The sequence below is a fragment of the Scheffersomyces xylosifermentans genome (assembly GCF_036884685.1).
Source record: "Scheffersomyces xylosifermentans strain CBS 12540 chromosome Unknown RJT20scaffold_4, whole genome shotgun sequence".
NCBI classification, from domain to species: Eukaryota; Fungi; Ascomycota; class Pichiomycetes; order Serinales; family Debaryomycetaceae; genus Scheffersomyces; species Scheffersomyces xylosifermentans.
Window position 1 is genome coordinate 727,500 of NW_027042942.1, and position 22,466 is coordinate 749,965.

Below are 22,466 nucleotides of genomic sequence, written 5' to 3' on the forward strand. Positions count from 1 at the left end.
AATCTTGCTGCCAAATTCGGACAGCTCTTTCCCAATCTTTGCTGCTGCTGGCAAAAGTGTTGGAACCCAAAGAATTTTCGCAGCTATTTGGGGAAGCGTGATCAACATGCCATGCGATTCTGCAGCAATCTAAGAATTGTTGTATAAAACTTCATCACTTGATGAGTTAATCTTAAGTATAACTGTACCTCGTACAGCAGTACTTAAAAGTGGTATATATTAGGTGTATATCCGTATTCAGAAAATTTGTTCATAAGATAAGCTTTCATTAAGATATAACCCCATAAAAATGAATAACGAAACTACTACTCCGCTCTTAGACTTAGGCCTCTTGGTTGTTGGTGAATTAGGCCTAACTTTCCTCCTCCTAAGAATCCTTCTGAGCAACTTGAATAATACAACAAAGATATTTCCCATTGCCCTCGTCGCTATCGGTATGGTGATGTTCTGGAACTCTTGCCCAAAGATATTTTGATCTCACGAAAACATGGTATTGATCCAAATTCATTGCTACCACCCCCATTAAACGCCTTCTACGAATCCCCTGCATCCTTAAGCTTACAAAACTACTTCCTTTCAAAAGTCTGTATTGAATATATGTATAATACTAATTAATAAATAAATAGCTCCGGTTACCCATAATGATTCTACTACATACGCTACTCCAATAATGTGAAATCTTTTCTGATCATAATATTAGACATATCTAAAAAATAACTATATCCTAATGCATGTATAGGACTTAAATATCCTCTATTCTATATCTATAAGGAAGATCGCTCTTCGCTTCTAAAAACGTATTAAAAACATGTAACCATGAAATAAATAACCCAATTTTGCTCTATCATTCATCGACCACGCTTCTTTGAACCGCTTAATCGACTTCTTCCACAGTTGGGCCCTCGTTGGATGGCTCTGGGGCACCTCCAGCGGCACCTGGGAAACCACCTGGAGCAGCACCACCTGGAGCAGCACCAGCTTGGTAAGCCTTAGCCATGATTGGGTTAGCCTTACCTTCCAATTCCTTTTGCTTGTCAGCAAATTCTTCGGCAGTGGCAGTTTGGTTGGCATCTAACCACTCAATGGTCTCGTCAGCAGCCTTGGTGACTTCCTCAACCTCAGAAGCTTCCAACTTGGACTTGAATTGTTCGTCACCCAAAGAAGTCTTCAAAGAGTAAGCGTAAGACTCCAAACCGTTCTTGGCTTGAACTCTGGAAGCTTCCTTCTCATCTTCTTCCTTGAACTTCTCAGCCTCAGAAACCATCTTCTCGATGTCTTCCTTGGATAATCTACCCTTGTCGTTGGTAATGGTAATCTTTTGAGTCTTACCGGTACCCTTCTCAAGGGCAGAGACGTTCAAGATACCATTGGCATCGATGTCGAAGGTGACTTCGATTTGTGGAACACCTCTTGGTGCTGGTGGGATACCAGAAAGTTCGAACTTACCTAACAAGTTGTTGTCCTTAGTCTTAGCTCTTTCACCTTCGAATACTTGAATCAAGACACCTGGTTGGTTGTCAGCATAAGTGGAGAAGGTCTCGGACTTCTTGGTTGGGATAGTGGAGTTTCTTGGGATCAACTTGGTCATGATACCACCGGCAGTCTCAATACCAAGAGACAATGGAGCAACATCCAAAAGCAACAAGTCTTGGGTCTTAGAAGAAGTGTCACCGGACAAGATAGCAGCTTGGACAGCAGCACCGTAAGCAACAGCCTCATCTGGGTTGATAGATCTGTTTGGCTCCTTACCGTTGAAGAAGTCAGAGACGAGCTTTTGAACCTTTGGAATTCTGGTAGAACCACCGACCAAGACAATCTCGTGAACTTGAGACTTGTCGACCTTGGCATCTCTCAAAACCTTCTCGACTGGGTCCAAAGTGGATCTGAACAAGTCTTGACATAATTCTTCGAATCTAGCTCTGGTGATAGAGGTGTAGAAGTCAACACCCTCGTAAAGGGAGTCAATTTCAATGGAAGTCTGGGCAGAGGAAGAAAGGGTTCTCTTAGCTCTTTCACAGGCAGTTCTCAATCTTCTGAGAGCTCTTTGGTTGGTGGACAAGTCCTTCTTGTTCTTTCTCTTGAATTCGTTAACGAAGTGAGTGACAAGTCTGTTATCGAAATCTTCACCACCCAAGTGAGTGTCACCAGCAGTGGCCTTGACCTCGAAGATACCGTCTTCGATAGACAATAAGGAGACATCGAAGGTACCTCCACCCAAGTCGAAGATAAGAACGTTCTTCTCTTCTTCGGTCTTCTTGTCAAGACCGTAAGCAATTGCAGCGGCAGTTGGTTCGTTAATAATTCTCATAACGTTTAAACCAGCAATGAGACCAGCATCCTTGGTGGCTTGTCTTTGGGAGTCGTTGAAGTAAGCTGGGACGGTGACAACAGCATCGTTAACCTTGGTACCAAGGAAACCCTCAGCAGTCTCCTTCATCTTGGAAAGAATCATAGAGGAGATTTCTTCTGGAGTGAAAACCTTGGTCTCACCCTTGTACTCAACTTGAATGTTTGGCTTACCACCCTTGTCAACGACAGCGAATGGGAAGTGCTTGACATCACCTTGGACTTCAGCGTCATCGAACTTACGTCCGATCAAACGCTTAGCGTCGAAGACAGTGTTAGCAGGGTTCATAGCGGCCTGGTTCTTAGCAGCATCACCAATGAGACGCTCAGAGTCAGTGAAAGCAACGAACGATGGGGTAGTTCTGTTACCCTGATCGTTGGCGATGATCTCAACACGGTCGTTGGAGAAGTGAGCGACACAGGAGTACGTAGTACCTAAATCAATACCGACGGCTTTAGACATTATGAATAGTAGTTAACGGTAGGTTGTTAATGGGAAAGAAGAAGAAGGTGAAAACTTTGAAAAACTGCCAACCCGGCAATTTATAATTTATAAAGAATCCACAGAAGTGTGAATGGACGTCGACCGAAGTTCCATGGGGTTCTACGAGATTCTCTGGAAAAACTGAAAAATTGCACCCATAGAAGCGTCTGGAAGGTCATGTGACCGCGGAGTTGAGGGAAGATTACAGTGGAAATGGTCAAAATAGGGAAGCAGGTAATTAATGGTGCAGGGGAGTGTATAATGGCTACTGTGAAAGCTGCCGCGGAAAAGAAGGATTAACTTTTGGATGCAAGTCGTCTTGTAAGTGTGCAGGCGAAGTGATGAAGCTTTGAAGGAATATTAAGAGTGGGAGGGAGACTGAAGAAATGGGCAAGAAGTCTAATGATGATACACTCGATTGGGAATATCCGATGGCAACAGACATTTGAATCGTAAATAATGTGGTTCAATGATTATGGCACAACAATAGGAAGATTACGACTCCCCACTCGATGCAAACTCAAGCTTTTAGGTAGAAGCCTCTGGTATCCAAGGTTCTCTTTGTTGAGGGCTTATTCCTTCTTTGTGGGAGCGGCTCACAAAGTTATGTAGTCACGTGATCGTGATTCGATTGCTCTTGGTAAAGAATCCAGCAACAATAACCCACACATAGGTGGCTTTACATTGCTCTAATTGGCAATTTATTATTCGATGGTGATGACTTCGTCTAGGTAACGGGTCAAGTTAGCCTATATCTATTGTATTCATTCGTTTATTGCGCATCAATTATTCGTAGTAGCTTAGGTAAATATGCCATGTTTGGCTGAGAAACGCATGAAACCCTCCCTCATGACTCAACATAAATTGAGCCTACTACTTATCAAACTCTGTTCAAGAAGTTACCATTAGGGAAGGAATTTCTTCTGATAGTAACATTATTGCGTTTTTCTGGATAATTACATTCGGATACCAAACTTCACTTGCATTCACAAATTCACGAAACTCACGTGATCAATTTGGGGATCCCATTTTATATAGATCCTCCCAATTCAGCCATGAAGACCATCCTCAATTAGAATTACCAGCAGATTAACTAATCTAATCTGGCTTGCTACTTCGGTATTCTTCTACGGGACTAAGTGGAAAGACGTTAGGTGTACAACGTAACACTCTTTCAGCCTTACATTCTCTATGAAAGCTCATCCTGCACATCAATAAAGGGCCATCAAGCCAAGTCTAATGACGTAATCTCGTCTACAATAAATTGTCTTGAAAGTACCATGTAAAATTGCATAGTATGGCATAACATATACACTAACGGAGCCACGGCGACAAGTGGCTCAAAGAATGTCCATTGCTGCCGTTATGAGGCTCTCGAAATTCAATAAAAAATACATAAATAGGAAGATCAAGCGAGCTAGATCTCAGTTACAGATTGTCGAGTTCATGTCTATAGCTTCAAAAGAAGACTATAGGGTGGTAGAGTCTTTTCTAACCTAGTTAACCTTTTCCTTAGTGTAGTCATTAACCAAGTAGAAACCTCCGATCTTTCTGAAAACATCCTTCACTTGGACCCACACGTTCTTCAAGGTTGGATGACCGATCTTGTTAACGTTGGTGTCGATGTGAACTTCAATCTGTTTGAAGAAGTCTCTTGTGTAGACGGAAGTCTCAAATCTCTTCTTGATGAAAACAGTGTAAGCAAGGAATGGACTCAAGGATCTCTTTCTGAATGCAAGCATTCTGAAGAACAACCACACGTAAGTGACGATTTCCAAGCCAGAGGCCAATTGGATAGACTTGGTATTGCTCTTGGAAACAAAGTTTCCGATGTGCTCAGAAATAGGAGAGTTCTCCAAACGGAAAATAGGCAAGATGTAACCTTTGACGTAAACCAAGACATGGAAAAGGGAGAATAAAGCAAATGGGAATAAAGTCAATAAGACGTAAGGTCTCATCCAGAGGAACAACAAACCATACAAGAAGTAGTGGGTGTTGTCGTCCTTTAACAACAAGCCAACGTTGAAGCCATTCTTTTGGACTAATTGGTATACAAGAATTCCGAAACTCTCGATAACTCCCAAAAGAGCGGTCACATACCAGAGTTTGTAGGTGGATGGGAAGATTCTGATGTAGGTAAGGGTGTAGTAAAACACGGATATCAAGGTAACGAAGTGGCCAACGAACCAAGCAAATTGGAGAGTCTAGAATAGTTAAGTTAGTATTATTGTATTGGATTTGTAAATTTTTCAAGCATTGGCGGTGGATATGGATGCGATGACCTCAATTCGTGGCAGAATATTACAACGGGCTTTGACAACGAACTGATGCTTAAAGTAGCCTTGACAACGGAATTATCATTTGAATAACTCCAGATCGTCAGATATCTCCACATTGAATACCTTAATCTCGAATTGCCATCATTCTTTCCAATTGGCGTTGCAATTCTCCTTTAACCGTCTCTTTCATCGAGAATTTCATTTGCCATCAGGAAATTTCACACCAACGGGACTGGCGGAAGCTCCTCAATGCTATAAGATGATTGTAAGCTTAATTGATACGTACCTTAATAGTCTCCAAGAGCTTCTCTTGGTCGAACTTGTCGGCATGAGCTGGTTTTGCTGCTGCAGGCTTCTGGGTTGAAGGAGGAGGAGCAGAGGTAGACATGTTGCTGTTCTTTCGGAGATTGTTTGTCGGGGTAAGTAAAGGGGGTTATACAAGGAATAAATGGATGGGTGAAGCCAATTATTACTGAATCCGATGCACAAGTGAACTTTCTCGTCAAATATATATGAAATATACTACAATCCTGTTCAAAAACGATGATCCACAATATTCACCAGTAAAGAAATGTACCGAATATCGTAAGGTTATGTCCAGACTGTTCTCCAGAGATCTTAGTGTGTGCTTAAAAGTGCACCTGAAACTTTTTTCTGGTGGAGGAGGTTAGTCAGTCACGAGATCGTTCCGAGGTGTTGGTGGTGGAAGAGATGGAGTCTATGGGAAGAGTGAGGGAGAACAGGGAGGGAAGGGCGGTGGCAGAATGAGAGGAACGGAGAGGTTTTTGGAAGGATACGGGGTGTAGACAGAGATACAAAATGGTAATGTATGACTGGAATCCAGAATCCAGCAATAGAGGTTGTATAGTAGAGGTGGTGTAGTAGTTTATAGGTATAGTTGATTGGTTAAGTACTGTACTGTACTGTATGGAAGGAGTCCAATGTTGCTGATGGGTTTTGCAAGCATCGTGTGAAGATTGCTATTCCTTAGGTGTGGTGTATATTGGTATTTTGTATATTGTGTTCAAGCCAGTGGGAGCCTATGGAATATGCTAGAGTTATTTTAGTGTCTAGTGTATGCTGAGAGTAAATATTGCATCTGTGGTGAAAAATTCTTAGTGGACACTCCTTGGAAAAATATTCTGTATGGAGAAAAAGAAGGAATGTACCATAGTTGACAGCTCATAGAGTGTATGTTTGAATCGGTTTAACGATTATTAGGGAGTGTAGGCAAGAAACGCCTTAAAGTAGGAATCTTTGGTAGGTAGTAATAGTTGATATATATCTAAGGAGTACAAAAATCTGGTGGCGGAAGCTTATATAATAGAGCCCATAGATTCACAGTGGTAACTATACATATGCTAAATTTCACCCTCTGAAAAATTTATTCATAGTGTGTCAAAATTCACAGCCAAAAAAATCACACTGTAGAATACTGTCAAGAAACAGCCCAGAACCCACATTAATCGCTCGATTCTTCTTACTTGTCGTATAAAGAATCCATGGACTCCCCACTACCCCCTTAATACTTTCACACTCGTAAAAAAACTGAACCTGTCACCTGTGCTGTTCCGCAGAATACCCATGATACGTTGTTAGAGGAGTTCCAATAAACTACTACTTCAGCCTGACTTCCTATTCAGGCGTTTTTGGGGCTCTCTCGTGCATTTTACTCGCCTGGATTTCAGGTCATAGAATAATACAAACTAATACAAATAAACTAAACGGGGTACACTCTGGCCAGGTGTTCCAAGTGTGTTGGTGGGATAGTTCCAGGGGAATAAACAACAAACATTGAAGTCAAATTGGAGGAGCTGGGAGGAAGCATTGTGATTGTATTTAAGGGGCTTTTGAAAATACCGCTTAAAATCTCATTTGATATGAACTGATACAGAACTCTATTGAAGCTTACCGGCTATTACCCATAGTAGTTATAACTCTCTGAACCCTTGAGTATTCTACCTCTATTGAATCTTGAACTCTCACCTTGGACTAAACAAGCCATGGACATGATTTGCGTTGTTGAACGCACCCCACATGGACTAAATTGTTGCATTTATTTGCAGCTACCCAACCAGTCCTTCAATTGAATGCTTATACTACAAGTACCTTCGTTCTCTACTCAAATAGTTTATTAACCATAAAACCGACGCTGCTACATACTACGCGAAATTAATAGAACAAAATAATAATAATAATAATAATAAGATAGCTTTTCTAGCTTCTTCGACGATATTTCACTTTCCTTACCGGAAGCCTTCATGCCACATTAACGCAAGAATCCCTTACGACTCTTGGTTGGAGCTGCCACGACAGGAGGTTCTTGTGGCAAGGTTTTTTGCTTCTCCAACTGGATCTTCTTGTCTTCCAACAACTTGATCTGCTTGGTCAATTTGTCCTTCATCTCCTTGTGACGAGAGAAAAGATCAGCTTCAGATCTCTGTAACTTCTTCTCCTTTTCTGACACCTTTTGTTGGAAGACAGCCTTCATCTCGGCTTCCATCTTGGCCAACTTAGCCTCATGCAATGCTCTTTCCTCTTCTTGTCTGGTAAGTGGGTCGAACTCTCTGAAAACACTGTCGTCTTGCTCAATACCCATTTTCTTCAACTTCTCACTTCTGTAGTTCTCATACAAAGTGTTAGACGTTTGCTCCTTCAACTCCTCTAAGAAGTTACGGATAAGCAATTGACGCAACTTGATGAAGTCATTGTGGTCTTCGTTGTCTACTTCAATGATACCCCATGGGTATTTTCTTCCTCTAACCGATCTTCCATCTGGAGTTTGAACCTCTTTGGTTGATCCAATAACAGCAAATGGGAATTTTGCCAAGATCTGCTTGGTGTTCAAGACAGTTTCCTCGTCGTCATCCTCGAAATCTAATGGTCTGAAGGTTTTAATACCTTGGAAACGGATGTCTTCGGTGATACGTGCTTTGAATTCACTGATCTCTTCTTCAGTCAAAGTGTCACTCTTAGCAATGATTGGAATCAAGTTGACCTTTTCGTGGACTTGCTTCATAAGAGCAATATCAAGAGCTCTCAAAGAGTGGCCTGTTGGCTCAATGAAGTAGAGGAAAGCGTGAATACGGGTATCGTTGATGGCGGCACGGTTGATTCTGCTCTCAGCTTCCAAGTACAGATCAAAACGGCTATTGATCTCATCCACTATAGGCTTCCACAGATCAATGTTGTTGATGGACTCGCCAAAACCTGGAGCAGTAACAACAGAAAGAGCCAACTTGACGCCGTCTTCTTCGATATTGGCATTGGTAGACTTGATTTTTACAACGACGTTTTCCTTTTCAGCGGTATCCAAATCGTCGTCATCGTCATCATTTGTATTGGTAAGGATTTCTCTGTTGAAAAGAGTGTTGACAAGAGTGGCTTTTCCAAGCCCACTTTCTCCAACAACCATGATGTTAAGAGAGAAACCTCTTCTGACAGACTTACGGTGCCATTGCTTTGGGAGGTTGGCAAAACCTACATAACCGTTAAGCTTCTTCTTGAGGATCTTAATGTCCTGAGCTGGACGAGGAACGGGTGGTCTTTCTGCTTCTATAGATGTGTTAGTATTGTCGTTCATGTTTGTAACGTGAAATTGACAGCAGCGGGTAACGAAAAACAGTGAATTTTGACGGTCACGTCGTCTGATGTTGATGAAGGATAATTAGCAAGAGTATTCCATCCGATTTAAGCTCAAATATCCTCTTATTGCTGTATATTTATCCTAGATATCCAACAAAACATTAGACGCCGAGTTCACGGTCACACTCGATTTCTCACTATTGTCCAACTTCGCTTATACTGCTCGTGTAATTGGCACATACCAGACGTCATGATGTGATACGTGGTGTTGTCGACTATATACCAACGCTGGGATTTAATGCTGGTGCTAAGAGCTTTCTTTCTGGAGACGTTACTCTGTAGCCGCCGGTAATGATATGAACAGAATTGAACCAATCCCAATTTTCTGGTGAGAGTTTGTTTTGAAATTCACATTTATTGATTTGCAAGTTAAGTATATGCCTAAACAGCCCAATTTGGCTACCAGAAAAAATCCTTGATACGTGTCAGCGCCCCAAGAAATACCAGTCACGTGTGGAGAGACTGGCGAGATTTGCAGCTTTTGGAGGTGGGCAGAGCGAGGGGAGCGACGGGGAATTACGAGATTTATATGGTAGCTACTTTCGTGAGGTAGAAGTTGTAGTAGTGGATTGATTTTACATGGTAGCGCTGAGTCAATGAGAGGGATAGTAGAGAGAGTTGGTGGGACGAGAAGAAAACTGGGGTTTTTGGATTGATATAAATTTTTTAGGGGATATAAACTAGTTAGAGTGGTTTATGAAGGTTGTAGGATTCTGAAGATGCTTTTAGAATTATCATAGGATTTTTTTGTGTAGAGATAGCTGCAAGTTTGTTTGCTGTAAATGTAGGTGAAAAGCATGTATATGAATGAGTAGACTTGAAAGAAGGGAGAATTTCAAAGAACCGATAAAACGACTTCAAAGGGAGTAAATTGTAGAAATTGGATGCGGTCTATAGTGAAAGATCTGTCTATTTCTATTCTTCTTCGAATAGTTGTTACAGTTTAAAAGTTAGATTCTAGCTCTTCTACTGGTGACTATCACACTAAATATATTGTTCTTACATTTTTTTGGAATTATTGCAAAAAAGCATATTTTACACATCGAACAGAAATTAAGAAGTAATATAAAAGTCAATATTCTAAACCGTCCCATATAATCCAACGGAGACGAAAGGTATTACAATAGCGTCAAAACGAGCTATTTGAAGAAAACAAGGTGACACCAAATGTCTAGGATAATAGGAAAACGCCCTATGGCTTATCCTATGGGTAAAATCACCCAATGGGTAAACAATGCAAGTATGAAAAATGAAGAATACGGAATGTTCAAAAGATCTACAATGTTGAAAAATACTGTAGCCTTTTGGATAGAGGTAAAGATTCAAAGCCTATGTGACTTGTTTATTGACCAGTATCCCAGTAAAAGGCATGTCGGTTGGTTCATATAAGGCATAAACTACATTTTTGCAATCGTTACACCTCAAGGCTTCAATTGACTAAAACCAAACCCTTGAACTACTCATATTACCTACATCACATACAATCTCTTCATTCTAAAACGTCAAAGCTCTTCGCCATTCATCTTGACCTATAATTTTATTATTGTTGGCCAGTAGGCACGTATATACACATAATTCATCTATTTTCAGTAGTTCCATCATTCATAGCGTCGTCAATCAGTTTTCCTTGACCTTTTCGATCTTTTCAAGCTGCTCTAGCAAGAATTGCAAACCTAGCTTGGCAAACTCGGCCATATTAAATGCTCTGACTTCGCTACTAGTCTTTCTGGAGGTTGAGACCTGGACCTTGGGCCCGCTCAAGCCGAGATATACCGTACCCACTTCTGCATCAGTTGCTTGGTCGGCTGACTTACCATTGGTATTTTCCAGCAAGTGCAAGTCTTTGGATGGGCCCGCAAACCCTGTTTCTGAAAGAACATAAGTTGATCCAAGCTCATACTTTGTGGTTCTGGCCAATTTTAAAGCCACTTGTTCGGAGGGACCCATGTAATTGCTGATCTCATCATCGGTCCAACCCGACAACTTGAGTCTCTGTTTCAATGAATACACCAATTTTCCACCGATGTAGAAGTTGGATGCTCCTGGCACCGTCACTATGTACGCAGACAAGAGCCCTCCACATGCTGCTTCTGAGATGGCCAAAGTCTCATTCCGATCCCGCAAAATCGCAGCGATTTTCGTCACTAGAACCTCGATTTCCTCCGGAGGAAACAGCATTGTCGCTTGCACTGCTCAATGTCAAGAAGAACTTACCGCTTGTATTTCACTGGTTAGACACACCATCTCTACATCTACTGATGGCACCAGAGTACAACTGTCCCATTTTCTATTGTCACTGCATGCAACGCGGTCGTGTGCCCATGCCGGATGATTATGTGTGTGTGTGTGTGTGGTACTGGGTAATGTATGGAGGAGTCTTGCAAGGTGTAGGGAGAGGGAGAGAACAGGTAGGGTAATGTAATTAGTAGAGGTAATGTAGAGATAGTTTGAACACTAATGTAGAGGTAATGGAGAGGTAAAATAGAGACTAATGCGAGTAAAGATAATTGTGTGTCATGGGAAATGTGCATTCTTTGATATGGAAAGAGATAATGGATAATGAAGAGTATATTTTTTTGTATGGTATAATAGACACTATCATAGTAAAAGAGCACTACAATAGTAGTATAAGGGACACTTCATAGTAGTAAAATATAACACTATCACAGTAGTAAAATAGACACTACCATAGTAATGCAACTATGATAGTAATGGATACTATGATAGTAATGGATACTATGATAGTAATGCAACTATGATAGTAATGGACACTATGATAGTAATGGACACTATCATAGTAATGGAACTGTCATAGTAATGGAACTGTCATAGTAATGGATACTCATAGTAATGGATACTATTATAGTAATGGATACTATTATAGTAATGGATACTATTATAGTAGCAAATTCACTATCATAGTGGTAATGTTACTGTTCACTAACATACACTGATCATTAACACACACTAATCATTAACACACACTAATCATTAACACACACTAATCATTAACATACACTAATCATTAACAAACATTGTTCGATAATCTACCCTACGAGGTAATGCATGTAAGACAATCAAATCCTCATATTTGAAGGCCCAACGTACTGTATGAATTCCATACACTCTTAGTTTCCTCACAGTGGCGACTCTTCCAGCTGACAGTGTGAGTGAGCATAATCGTGAGGAGAGAAAGAATCTCGAGTGTAGCAGTGAGAATTGAAATAGTGAGCCGTGACAAGTGAGCATTAATAATATTGACCATAAGTAGATTGAGCGGGTAAATTGGTAAATTGCTGTAAATCATTGGCACAAAGTACTGGAAATATCATATTTTAAACACCAGTGTCTCACCAGCAAAAACAAGAAATCACAATGTCAACAAAAACCATAAGATTCCATGCTGGCAAAGTCCAGTACGACGAAGAAACCAACAGATGTACGCCATTGGCCCATAAGGGTGTGATAGTGGTCAAACCAAGCGCCGACGAACCCGATTTCTTCGACTTCACATGGACCGCCAAATCAGACTTCACAGTGGCCGGTAACGTGGAAAAGGACGAGTTGTTGCTTATCCCAGGAGACGTCAGTTTCAAGCACATCAAATCTTGCACCAGCGGAAGGGTGTTTGCATTGACTTTCTTGAGTTCGGGCGCCAAATACTTGTATTGGCTCCAAGATGTCGGCGACATCGACCAATTGGACAAAGTCACGGAGAAAGACTTGCAAATCGTCAAAGAGATCAACGATTTAATAACCATCAAAGAGGACGACGAAGAGTTGGAAGAAGAGGACGAAGAACCACAAGCCGCCGAAGCTTCGAAGGAGGTGAAGGAGGAACATCAAGACAACAAAGAGTAAGTATGTATTTCATTATTATCCAATTTGCATAGATCAATAAAGGCACATGTTGCATCGTAGGTGCAAGATTGCAATCCCATCTATATGAATATCTGTATTAACAGAATTAGAGAACCGGTGAAAGAGACTCCTAAATTGCCAATTTCGGCCATATCTGACTTATTGGACATCGGAGTAATTGAAAAGCATCTTGATAAGCTCAATCCAGAGCAATTGCAACAATTATATTCCGAGCATTTGCCGCAATCTTCAGCTTCCCACCCTTCAAAATCAACTATCCTAGACGTAGTGAGAAGCGGTTTCTTCCAACAGTCCGAACAGAACTTGAGTAAGCTGTTGAGAGATGGTAAAGGAGCTGGCTACTTGCTTGCACAAAGCTTGAAGTACGACTACAAGGGAGAGGGAGTAGATGGATTTTTGGCTGGAATCCGCGAGTTGGCCAAGAAAGAGCAGGAAGAAGCCAAGAGCAGCGAGGCTAAGCAAGTAGAGGAAGGTGAGGAGAATGACGGTCAACATGACGAAGAAATGAAAGACTGAAGTAGGTATTCATCAATATAAAAAGTATAGAATCTGATAATTTGCATTGGAGCTGCGATCACGTGTAGTATGACGTCATACAAGACTAATCAATGTAGTAGCAACAATAATCCTTAGGAGGATACAATTGTTAAATATGAGCTTTTGACATAATAAGCTATAAGTATAGAGGTAAGGACGTGTTAATAATTCGACATTGGTCAAAACTTTATTCCAAAATAAAAATTGCTGCAACTGATTGCAAAATTTATCATACAATGGACAAAATAGAATTGATTGCAAAACCGCCAGACCGGAACCCCGAAGAAGTCACCAATGAATCGGTTCTTGATAAGCTCAAGACTATGGCTGCAGAACATGAAGATGGCGAATCACCTAGAGAACCAAAAGAGAGTGATAAGAAGGTGAATGATGACTATACAATGGAACATGCTCAAGCTGAGGAGGTGGACCATGATGGATTGCCTGTCCCCAAAGGGAAGATTCCCATTGACTCCAATTTTTCCACGGAAGAAATCAAGAAATTGGTTGAATTAGCCAAGGAAGAGACGGTGATCAAGGACGACATCCATGTGGAAGTGGTGAACAGAGATGAGACTTTTGGGGACAGAGTTGTTATCAGTGAGGAGCCCGAGGAGGATCGCATTGTTGGAGAAAAGTAGCATATTGTCAAGTGTTAGAATTAGCAAGTTCGATATTCACGTCGTTCGTTCATAATAGATATTAATATTTCAGTGCCTTGGAGAGTATTGCTATGAAATCGAATAGTGGTGTATAAGTGTACATCGTTATTTTACTATGGAGCCAAAGGCTTTGCAGCCAATAAATATTGCTAGGTATGAGCTCTCGCTATAAAGACTCTCGCTATGAAGTGAGCCTCCCCAGCTTGCAGAACTGGCATTTTCCGAGAGCATATCTAACGCCACTAACAATTTACATATTTACAAGCAATGTACACTATCATTATTACAGGGATTTCCGTAGCATATTCATTTAATGGTAGCAATAAGGAGAGATGTACTTTACTAACTAGTACCACCACTAATTGACAAGAATCAATCGGTCAGTCAGTCAGTCAGTGAGTCCCTAACAGAATACTCACTACTCACTAACTAACACTCTCTCCACACGAAAAAAAACCTCACTAAACACTTTCACGCTCTCACTAACCGCTTTCACGCTCTCACTAACCGCTTTCACGCTCTCTCACTAAACGTCGCGTTAAACTCATTTACGTTGTCTCACTGACTGTACACGCACCACAGCACGACAGAAAATTGGCAGCATTTGACTTCAAACGTATCAGTTCACCTCGTACGAAGTTGGTATTTGTTGTTGTATGTTGATAGAAAACCATAAAAGGGCTGTAGGCATTCTTTGAGGTTCTGTGATTCAGCTACATCTATAAGAGATTAGCTGTGTCGATAGATTTTACATATGCATTGGTATCACTGGGTACTCATATAATACATGGATCTATTTACTACCATACATTCCATTCATTTCGTATAGAGCGTTCCATAGAAAAAGACGTGTATCGCATACTTTGTTAAGTATCTTTGTTAATATCTATAGTGTCATTCTTGAAGTAGTATCATTAGAAGTGACCTAACAGGCAGCACCTACCACCACCAAACCAGCGATCTGATCCATTCCTTTGCCCAGAGTGTTATTATAATCAAATTTGAAGCACTATTCTCAACTTCATCATCATAATAATCATCACATCATGGATCTACAGGCCCGTGGAAAGATAAGGCCTCAGAGAAAAATATCTCTCTACATTGCAAGTCTTCTTGGTCTTATCCTATTCACAACAACAACCGTCCTCTACACTCGTTCGTTATCAGGAGCCGATGCCCCTGCCTGTGAAAATGTATACATGTACCCATCATACGCTCGAATATTAGCTTTCGACGAATCTCATACAAAATTTGCATCCAAGTACTCCTTATACTTATACAGAGAACAGGGAAAAGACCCGATTCCAGATGAGAAAAACGGTTATGACCGCTTAAGCGGGATTCCCGTTCTTTTCATTCCCGGTAACGCTGGTAGCTATAGACAAGTCAGATCAATTGCAGCCGAAACTGCCAATATCTACTTTGGAAATAACGGTAACATAGAGAACCCAAATGCCCAGAATTTTGACTTCTTCTCGGCAGATTTTAATGAAGATTTCACTGCGTTCCATGGAAGAACTATGTTAGATCAAGCAGAGTTCTTGAACGAAGCCGTTCGGTTCATCTTGGAATTATATGCCGATGAACCAATTGCACCAAAATCCGTGATATTGTTGGGACACTCTATGGGAGGAGTAGTAGCTAGAGTGATGCTCACATTGCCGAACTACGTAGATCATTCGGTAAATACTATTATAACTTTGGCATCTCCACACGCTGCTGCACCATTGACATTTGACGGAGATATATTGAAGATATATTCAGCAATCGATCGTTTCTGGTTTGATGGGTTCAACAATAGCAATGCTAAGAGTAATGCTGTATCAGAAATAGCTTCTAGCCGTCTCCGCGATGTTTCCCTACTTTCCATAACGGGAGGTTTAACAGACTCGACCTTGCCTGCTGATTATACTACCTTAAGTTTTTTGGTCCCCCCAAGCAATGGCTTTACTGTTTACACCACGGGAATCCCAGGAGTTTGGACTAATGTTGATCACTTGGCTATTGTTTGGTGTGACCAGTTGAGAAAAAAGGTGGCCAAGGCGTTGCTTGAAATCGCTGACAGACGCAGTGCCACCAAGACATATTCTTTGGAAGAGAGAATGTCCATTTTTAGAAGAACCTTTTTATCTGGATTTGAGGATTATACCACTCAAGATTATGCGCCCTTCAAAACCACAATCCCGAAGATAAGCATGAAGTTAGATCTACAGCAGATCAACTCCTTCAGTTTAAGTGGAGAGAAGAAGTTGAAATTAGTGAATGCCAACAAGGGATGGAATGTATTCCACCTACAAAAAGAGGAGAATTTGCAATTCAACTTGCTAAGTTCCAAAGAGCCATTAGACTGGAAGACAGGCAAAGATAGCCAGAACTCAAAGAAGCTTACAGTATTGCTTTGTAATAACTTGAGTGAGGACCTGGAAGACGAAACTCCTGAAGATTTGACAAATGAACAAACAAAGGAGTTCATTACTGTTAAATGTATTGAAGTTTCTAAACAGGCCCACATAATCCCACCTTCTGTAAGAAACAAAGATAGGTCATCGAAATCCTCCCCATTCTATGCTTTACAATATAATCTGACTGTTTTGTCACATTTCGATGTGCTACTTGTCTCCGAAACACATATCGAACCAGAAGAATTTGTAATTGCCGAGCTTTCAGAATACAAGTCAACTCAGTTTCAATTAGGAAAGGACTTGTCATCATTGTTCAGCCGAGGCGCGGACATCTCTTTGCCTGCGAATCGTCCACTATCTGTTAATATTCATATTCCAGGCGCTTGGAGTAGTTTATTATCATACAGATTAAAACTTAACTATGGTAATAAGAGTCCTGGATCCTTTGAATCGATAATTCGTCAATGGATCGATCAACCATATGAATCTAAATGGCATGTAAATGCAGAAAGTAACAATGACATTACTCTTAGGATGCATGGGATTGCACCTTTCGTACCATTCAAGATAAAAGACAGCTATGGATTGAATATCCAATTGTGGTCAGATTCAACATCTAACAACAAGGAAGATGCATTAGATATTGAATTGCAGATTGATTTGTTAGACAGCTTCCGGTCATTGGTGATGAGATACAGATTGTCCCTTGTTGCTGTATGTGTTCTGATATCGCTCTTGGTACTGTTGATTCAATTCCAAATGTATTTCCGAACAGGAAAGTTTCCCAACTTCATCTATGTTCTTTCATACATAAACTCCGGCTGGCCCATAATTGCAATCTTAGGAGGATTATGCTTTCTCAACTATATTGTTAAGATTGAGTGGATTCAAAATGTGCTTAACTTAATAGATCCAGTTGTATTACGAGATTCCAATGAGATTAACTTGAGTCTCAGACATGACTTCAAACTAAACTCCTTTTACTTGGGATTAGAGGAAAATAGTTTATGGTTCATAAGCGTGATATTCTATCTCATGGGTACATTTTTGGTATTCGCTACATACTATGCGTTGTCAGCATTGAGTGTTGTGGGGACTTTATTGACATGGATCAACAAATCTAAAGCTGTCGACTACAGTTCACCTTCAAGACGTCGCATTATTGTTACAGTACTTTTGGTAATGTTAATTCCGATTTACATTCCATATCAAATCGTATATGTAATCAGCTGCGTCATTCAGCTCTTCAACGTATTGAAATCGGTGAACAACGCACAATTGTTCAATTACCAAATGTCACTTTTGATCCCTATGCTTTGGATCTTGCCAATTAATATTCCAATTGTGATTGTCTTTGTTCACAACATCCTGATCAACTGGAAGACTCCATTTTCATCCCATCACAACTTACTTTCCATCGTTCCTATTTTGCTCTTGACGGAACGCAACAGCTTGCTTGTCAAATTACCGAAGAAAAGAACCAACCAGTTGCACTTCACGTGGTATCTTGGCTATTTCATCTTCTATTGCATTGTGTATGGTAGTCGTCATACTTATTGGATGCACCATTTGTTTAATTTGATGAGTTGCTTGGTACTAATCATTATGTACGGAGAGGAGGAGACTGATGGAGGAATGCTAGAAACCGATAGCATAAGTCGATAACTTATAGAGCATTAGAGCATAAGAGCATTAGAGCATAAGAGCATTAGAGCATAAGAGCAGAAAACCATAATTGCATATAGCTTTGTACGCTAAACATATACAACAAAGTACTACTATATCATACCGAAATTAGGATGTAGCAGAAGCTTTTGATGGGCGACGACAAAGGTCATCTCACTTTTAGTATATATCCGAATTCAAGAGGACTGAAGTGGTATCATACAATGTCAACAATTGTATAGTGATCAGATTTAGCTGCAATAATCGAACAGCTACTGCATGAAGAACATCCATACCTCTATTATAGGATGTAGATGTGTAGATGGATCACAACATAAGACTATGTCGTTTGTAACTATTCTATAGAACTACAGCTGGCACAATTCAGGACGTCATAGACAAAATTCCTATTCATTATTAAGACTAATATACACTCAACCTATATAAACATTACAAATAACAAGTTAAAAGAAGTGAACCAAACAAAGAACCCACTCACTAGTTAGAAGCAGATGAGTATTTAGTAACAGCTCTAGTACCTTCGGAGACAGCGTGCTTAGCCAATTCACCTGGCAAGATCAATCTGACGGCAGTCTGGATTTCTCTGGCAGAGATGGTAGACTTCTTGTTGTAAGCAGCCAACTTGGAAGCTTCACCAGCGATTCTCTCGAAGATATCGTTGACAAAAGAGTTCATAATAGACATAGCCTTTTGAGAGATACCAGTGTCTGGGTGAGTTTGCTTCAACACCTTGTAGATGTAAGAAGAGTAAGTCTCCTTTCTGGTCTTAGTTCTCTTCTTAGCGTCAGTAGAGGAAGCAGTCTTCTTAGCAGCTGGCTTCTTCTCAGCTGGGGCCTTGGAGGCAGGTTTCTTTTCAGCTTTTGGTGGGGCCATTGTGACGATTGATTATAGATATTGAATTGGGTACAAATACAAAACAAAGAAGAAGAAGTGGATCCCAATATTGGTAACATTGAGGGAAATTCAAAATATTTATATTCCCGTGAGATTTCGGGGTTGCCTGGCTTTCCTGTAGGGAGCGCAGTAGAGAACAAACAACAGTGGCAATAACGGTGAGAGATTAGGGAGGAAAAACAAAACAAACAGGCGCGCGGCGAGGGAGAGGATAGGAGAGGAGCGAGGAGAGCGAGGAGAGTGATGCGGGAATAGAGGTGCATGGAGGGAGAGAAGAGTGAGGAGAGTCGTAGGAAGTCGCGAGGGAGATTAGGAGAGAGAGAAAAATAGTGAGATAAACTGTGAGAAATTATGGAGTGCTGGTGACACAAGCGTGATCAAAACAAACAAAACAAAACAGAGAGAAGGATGCAAATAAACGATTTCTGGAGTAGAGTTTATTGTGAATAGAGCAGGTTTTCATGGGAATTGGATGGGAAAAACGCCAATTGAGTTGTGAATTCGTGCAATACGAGTTTTGAAGAACCAGTATTTTACTTCAAAGTGTCCATTATCGAGCTCTAGTACCTCAAAGGTTATCACCTCTACAGTCTTGCAACCATTATCACCAGAATCAGAAATCTCCTCTTACCTTCTCTGGTACCCACATTACACACCGCGGGTGTAATCTACAGCACGCTCCTCACTTCAACCTCTTTTGCGAGTTTAGCACAGCACGCACGCGTAACACACATACCACTCTCACCCACTCCAGTCGCCCTCGTCGCCAGTACCAAAACAGCACGGGAACATCACTGTCTCCGTGCACTCCCGCACGACAAGCAGATTTGTACTTGCATTTCAAACAACAAGTGATCCTCGTTTTATAAATACTGTTGTTTTCCCCCGAGTAGATAAAACAACGTAATCTTGTCTTCTCTTCTTCTTTTCATATTTGGATATAATCTATCTTAAGTAAATAACAAATATTATAATAAATCAATACAATGTCAGGTGGTAAAGGTAAAGCCGGTTCTTCTGAAAAAGCTTCAACTTCCAGATCTGCTAAGGCAGGTTTGACCTTCCCAGTCGGTAGAGTCCACAGACTCTTGAGAAAGGGTAACTACGCTCAAAGAGTTGGTTCTGGTGCTCCAGTTTACTTAACCTCCGTCTTGGAGTACTTGGCTGCTGAAATCTTGGAATTGGCTGGTAACGCTGCCAGAGACAACAAGAAGTCCAGAATTATCCCAAGACACTTACAATTGGCCATCAGAAACGATGAGGAATTGAACAAATTGTTGGGTCACGTCACCATTGCCCAAGGTGGTGTCTTGCCAAACATCCACCAATCCTTGTTACCACCAAAGAAGGCCAAGACCGGTAAGGCTTCCCAAGAATTGTAAACGGGTCACTTACCACTATATTTGTGTACTTTTAATGTTTTAGTTATTCTTCTTTTCTAGCAGTTTGTCCAGTCAAACTAGTGTACATTAGCTTTAGTTTTTAATGAGGTAGTTTATTAAATGGAATACATATAATTCTATTGTATTGACGTATGTAGTACCAGCAATTAGAAGTGGCGAAGAGTTCAATTTGGTTTTCCATTTTCAGGGCAAGATAGTAATGTGCCTGTGTTTGGTAGCCTGTTTACGAGGAGATAGAACCAGGCGAAGAGTACTTTTAATGCACATGGTGTATAGAAAGGTAGAAGGCCTATGGAAAGTATAGAAGCCACACCAATCACTAAGATTTTCGTTTGCCAAGTGGTGAAACTCAAAAAATAGGAAGCTTCACCAGGTCCATGGTAACTGCTTCCTAATAGTATAGTGAATTGGCTAACTACAAAGTCACATACACTTACTATTAGTCATCTCAATAAGTGAGTCAAACGATGGAAATGCCATATCAGAAGACTTTATCAAATAGATGTTGGACTAACCAACTATCATAGATTCTTTGCGAAAATAACGAGAAAGCACACAACAAAGAAAGTACCAAAAATGGGGGGAAACCCCAAGATCCCCTGAATTATGTCTTCATTTCTAACTTGAGCACATGATTCCACATGATACCTGTTTTAACGGTCTCTTATTGGTCACTCTGTAGAACTCTTCAGTTATTGCCGTGGGAATTTGCTGCTGCAAAATATAGAAATCGCAAACTGTGTGTCACTTCTGGCGTAGTGGGACGGTACGGTATGGTGCTGTGATTTTTGTTGACTGGCTTTTAGTGCGAAGATATGGAAATGCGAGCGAGACATGCTACGAGACAAGTCCCACTACCACACAGACGCACTACGAGACAGCACTACGAGAGAAGACATGAGTTACAAGTTAGAAGGCACATTTGTTTTATTTAAACACTTTGATAGCTACAGCGTGTGTTCGAGAATATCTATATATCTATCATATATAGATATACTGTCTCACTCCCATAACATACTGTACCACAGTATCCCCCAATTTTCCTTCAAGAAACCGTACCTCTTCCTTCATCTCATACTACCATTAAATGCTGCAAAATGCCCCAGAAAAAACCGTCGCTATTTGTTCCCTCGTGAGACTCACACCACCGAGAATCTTTTGTCGCTACGGTGGAAATCTCTCGCTACAGAAATTCAATTATTGGGAAATAGAATCGTCCTAGAAATAGACTCGAATATCGAATTTCTTTCACTCTTTCACTCCTTGGTCAATTATTGGTCATTAGATTCACAGTCATACCAGAATGGAGAAGTTTTCATCATGGAGAGATAAGGGAACGGGAATTTCTCCGTTTATGCCCGTACCTTTTCCACTTGAGCAGGAAAAGTCAACAGTGAAAAAATGGTTACAATTGACAGTTAAGACTCTAGTCTTCTTGGTGAAGTTACCCTTCTTGATACTTTTCACGTTGATATACTATCTTACGTCATTTAAACCACTAGCTCAGTTTGTCCTATTAATTCTATTTGGTTTCAATAATTTGGACTTTTCGGTGGAAAACGTCAAAAAGTCCAATACCATTGCTATTAACAAGAATAAACCAGGGGCCAACGAAGTCATTGTGGTCAATTACGTTAGTCCCCTTGATGGCTTAATCTATGCTGTAATATCAAAGACTTGGAACTGGAGAAATATCAAAATATTAATTCCTGTTCAGTCAGGAGAGTTGTATGAATACTCCATTTGGAGTTTGATTCTTCACGCTTTCGACAATACACATTTAGGCACTCCCATTGGGGACTCGGACCATTATAAGAGTAAGGTGGTCTTCTTGCTATTGGAGGGAACAACGTCCAACAACAAGGCCTTGTTACCGTTTGTGAAATTAAAACCAAGCTACACATTCAAGGGATTCACTGTCAAATCACTTGTAGTGAAGATCAAGCCTGCTTACTTCACATTACCAATTCCAACTTCCAAAATAGGGTATCTCTTTGAATTGTTAACAAACTTGGACCAATTGAAGAATAATTACATCAGATTAAAGTCATATCAGTTTGACAGTTTCGCTCCTGAGACTATCAAATCATCTTTTGAAATGAACTCTTTGAATGCCATTAATCAAAATTTGAATATTGCAGAGAAGGAAAACTTTATCGCTTACTACAACAACCATGATATTAAGAAGACCTTGTGATTTTGATGTAGAGGGATTATTCTTTGTTATTCATCGGTATTCATTAAAA

The 22,466-nt window shown here is 40.5% G+C and overlaps 10 protein-coding genes across 10 annotated transcripts; 5 read left to right on the top strand and 5 right to left on the bottom strand. All coding sequences in view use genetic code 12, as the record gives it.

Moving 5' to 3' along the window:
- Positions 1-874: 874 nt before the first annotated feature.
- Positions 875-2,809, bottom strand: SSA2 (Hsp70 family chaperone; the record flags this gene model as incomplete). Its single annotated transcript, XM_064921580.1, has 1 exon — positions 875-2,809. The coding sequence occupies one exon, from the start codon at positions 2,807-2,809 to the stop codon at positions 875-877; it is 1,935 nt and encodes a 644-aa protein (XP_064774306.1).
- A 1,517-nt stretch (positions 2,810-4,326) lies between these two features.
- Positions 4,327-5,497, bottom strand: RJT20DRAFT_5620 (nucleoporin; the record flags this gene model as incomplete). Its single annotated transcript, XM_064920707.1, has 2 exons — positions 4,327-5,034; positions 5,396-5,497. 2 exons carry the CDS (start codon positions 5,495-5,497, stop codon positions 4,327-4,329), a joined length of 810 nt encoding a protein of 269 aa, XP_064774307.1.
- Positions 5,498-7,232: 1,735 nt separating this feature from the next.
- CDC3 (septin) lies at positions 7,233-9,213 on the bottom strand. Its single transcript, XM_064917172.1, has 2 exons — positions 8,937-9,213; positions 7,233-8,664 (listed from the first exon to the last, which is right to left on the bottom strand). The coding sequence occupies exons 1-2, from the start codon at positions 8,944-8,946 to the stop codon at positions 7,379-7,381; spliced, it is 1,296 nt and encodes a 431-aa protein (XP_064774308.1). The 5' UTR covers positions 8,947-9,213; the 3' UTR covers positions 7,233-7,378.
- Positions 9,214-10,175: 962 nt separating this feature from the next.
- RJT20DRAFT_42952 (uncharacterized protein) lies at positions 10,176-11,018 on the bottom strand. Its single transcript, XM_064920116.1, has one exon. The coding sequence runs from the start codon at positions 10,930-10,932 to the stop codon at positions 10,372-10,374; it is 561 nt and encodes a 186-aa protein (XP_064774309.1). The 5' UTR covers positions 10,933-11,018; the 3' UTR covers positions 10,176-10,371.
- A 617-nt stretch (positions 11,019-11,635) lies between these two features.
- RJT20DRAFT_128070 (proteasome regulatory particle lid subunit) lies at positions 11,636-13,276 on the top strand. Its single transcript, XM_064917173.1, has 3 exons — positions 11,636-11,701; positions 11,736-12,611; positions 12,726-13,276. The coding sequence occupies exons 2-3, from the start codon at positions 12,130-12,132 to the stop codon at positions 13,150-13,152; spliced, it is 909 nt and encodes a 302-aa protein (XP_064774310.1). The 5' UTR covers positions 11,636-11,701; positions 11,736-12,129; the 3' UTR covers positions 13,153-13,276.
- Positions 13,277-14,198, top strand: RJT20DRAFT_128072 (uncharacterized protein). Its single transcript, XM_064917174.1, has one exon. The coding sequence runs from the start codon at positions 13,410-13,412 to the stop codon at positions 13,812-13,814; it is 405 nt and encodes a 134-aa protein (XP_064774311.1). The 5' UTR covers positions 13,277-13,409; the 3' UTR covers positions 13,815-14,198.
- Positions 14,199-15,034: 836 nt separating this feature from the next.
- On the top strand, positions 15,035-17,902 carry RJT20DRAFT_145391 (uncharacterized protein; the record flags this gene model as incomplete). The annotated part of the gene is made up of 1 exon (XM_064918793.1): positions 15,035-17,902. One exon carries the CDS (start codon positions 15,035-15,037, stop codon positions 17,900-17,902), a length of 2,868 nt encoding a protein of 955 aa, XP_064774312.1.
- A 391-nt stretch (positions 17,903-18,293) lies between these two features.
- RJT20DRAFT_118363 (uncharacterized protein) lies at positions 18,294-18,904 on the bottom strand. Its single transcript, XM_064915873.1, has one exon. The coding sequence runs from the start codon at positions 18,794-18,796 to the stop codon at positions 18,401-18,403; it is 396 nt and encodes a 131-aa protein (XP_064774313.1). The 5' UTR covers positions 18,797-18,904; the 3' UTR covers positions 18,294-18,400.
- Positions 18,905-19,708: 804 nt separating this feature from the next.
- HTA2 (histone H2A) lies at positions 19,709-20,223 on the top strand. Its single transcript, XM_064917175.1, has one exon. The coding sequence runs from the start codon at positions 19,804-19,806 to the stop codon at positions 20,197-20,199; it is 396 nt and encodes a 131-aa protein (XP_064774314.1). The 5' UTR covers positions 19,709-19,803; the 3' UTR covers positions 20,200-20,223.
- A 1,300-nt stretch (positions 20,224-21,523) lies between these two features.
- On the top strand, positions 21,524-22,417 carry RJT20DRAFT_135000 (lysophosphatidic acid acyltransferase; the record flags this gene model as incomplete). The annotated part of the gene is made up of 1 exon (XM_064918365.1): positions 21,524-22,417. The coding sequence occupies one exon, from the start codon at positions 21,524-21,526 to the stop codon at positions 22,415-22,417; it is 894 nt and encodes a 297-aa protein (XP_064774315.1).
- Positions 22,418-22,466: the final 49 nt, after the last annotated feature.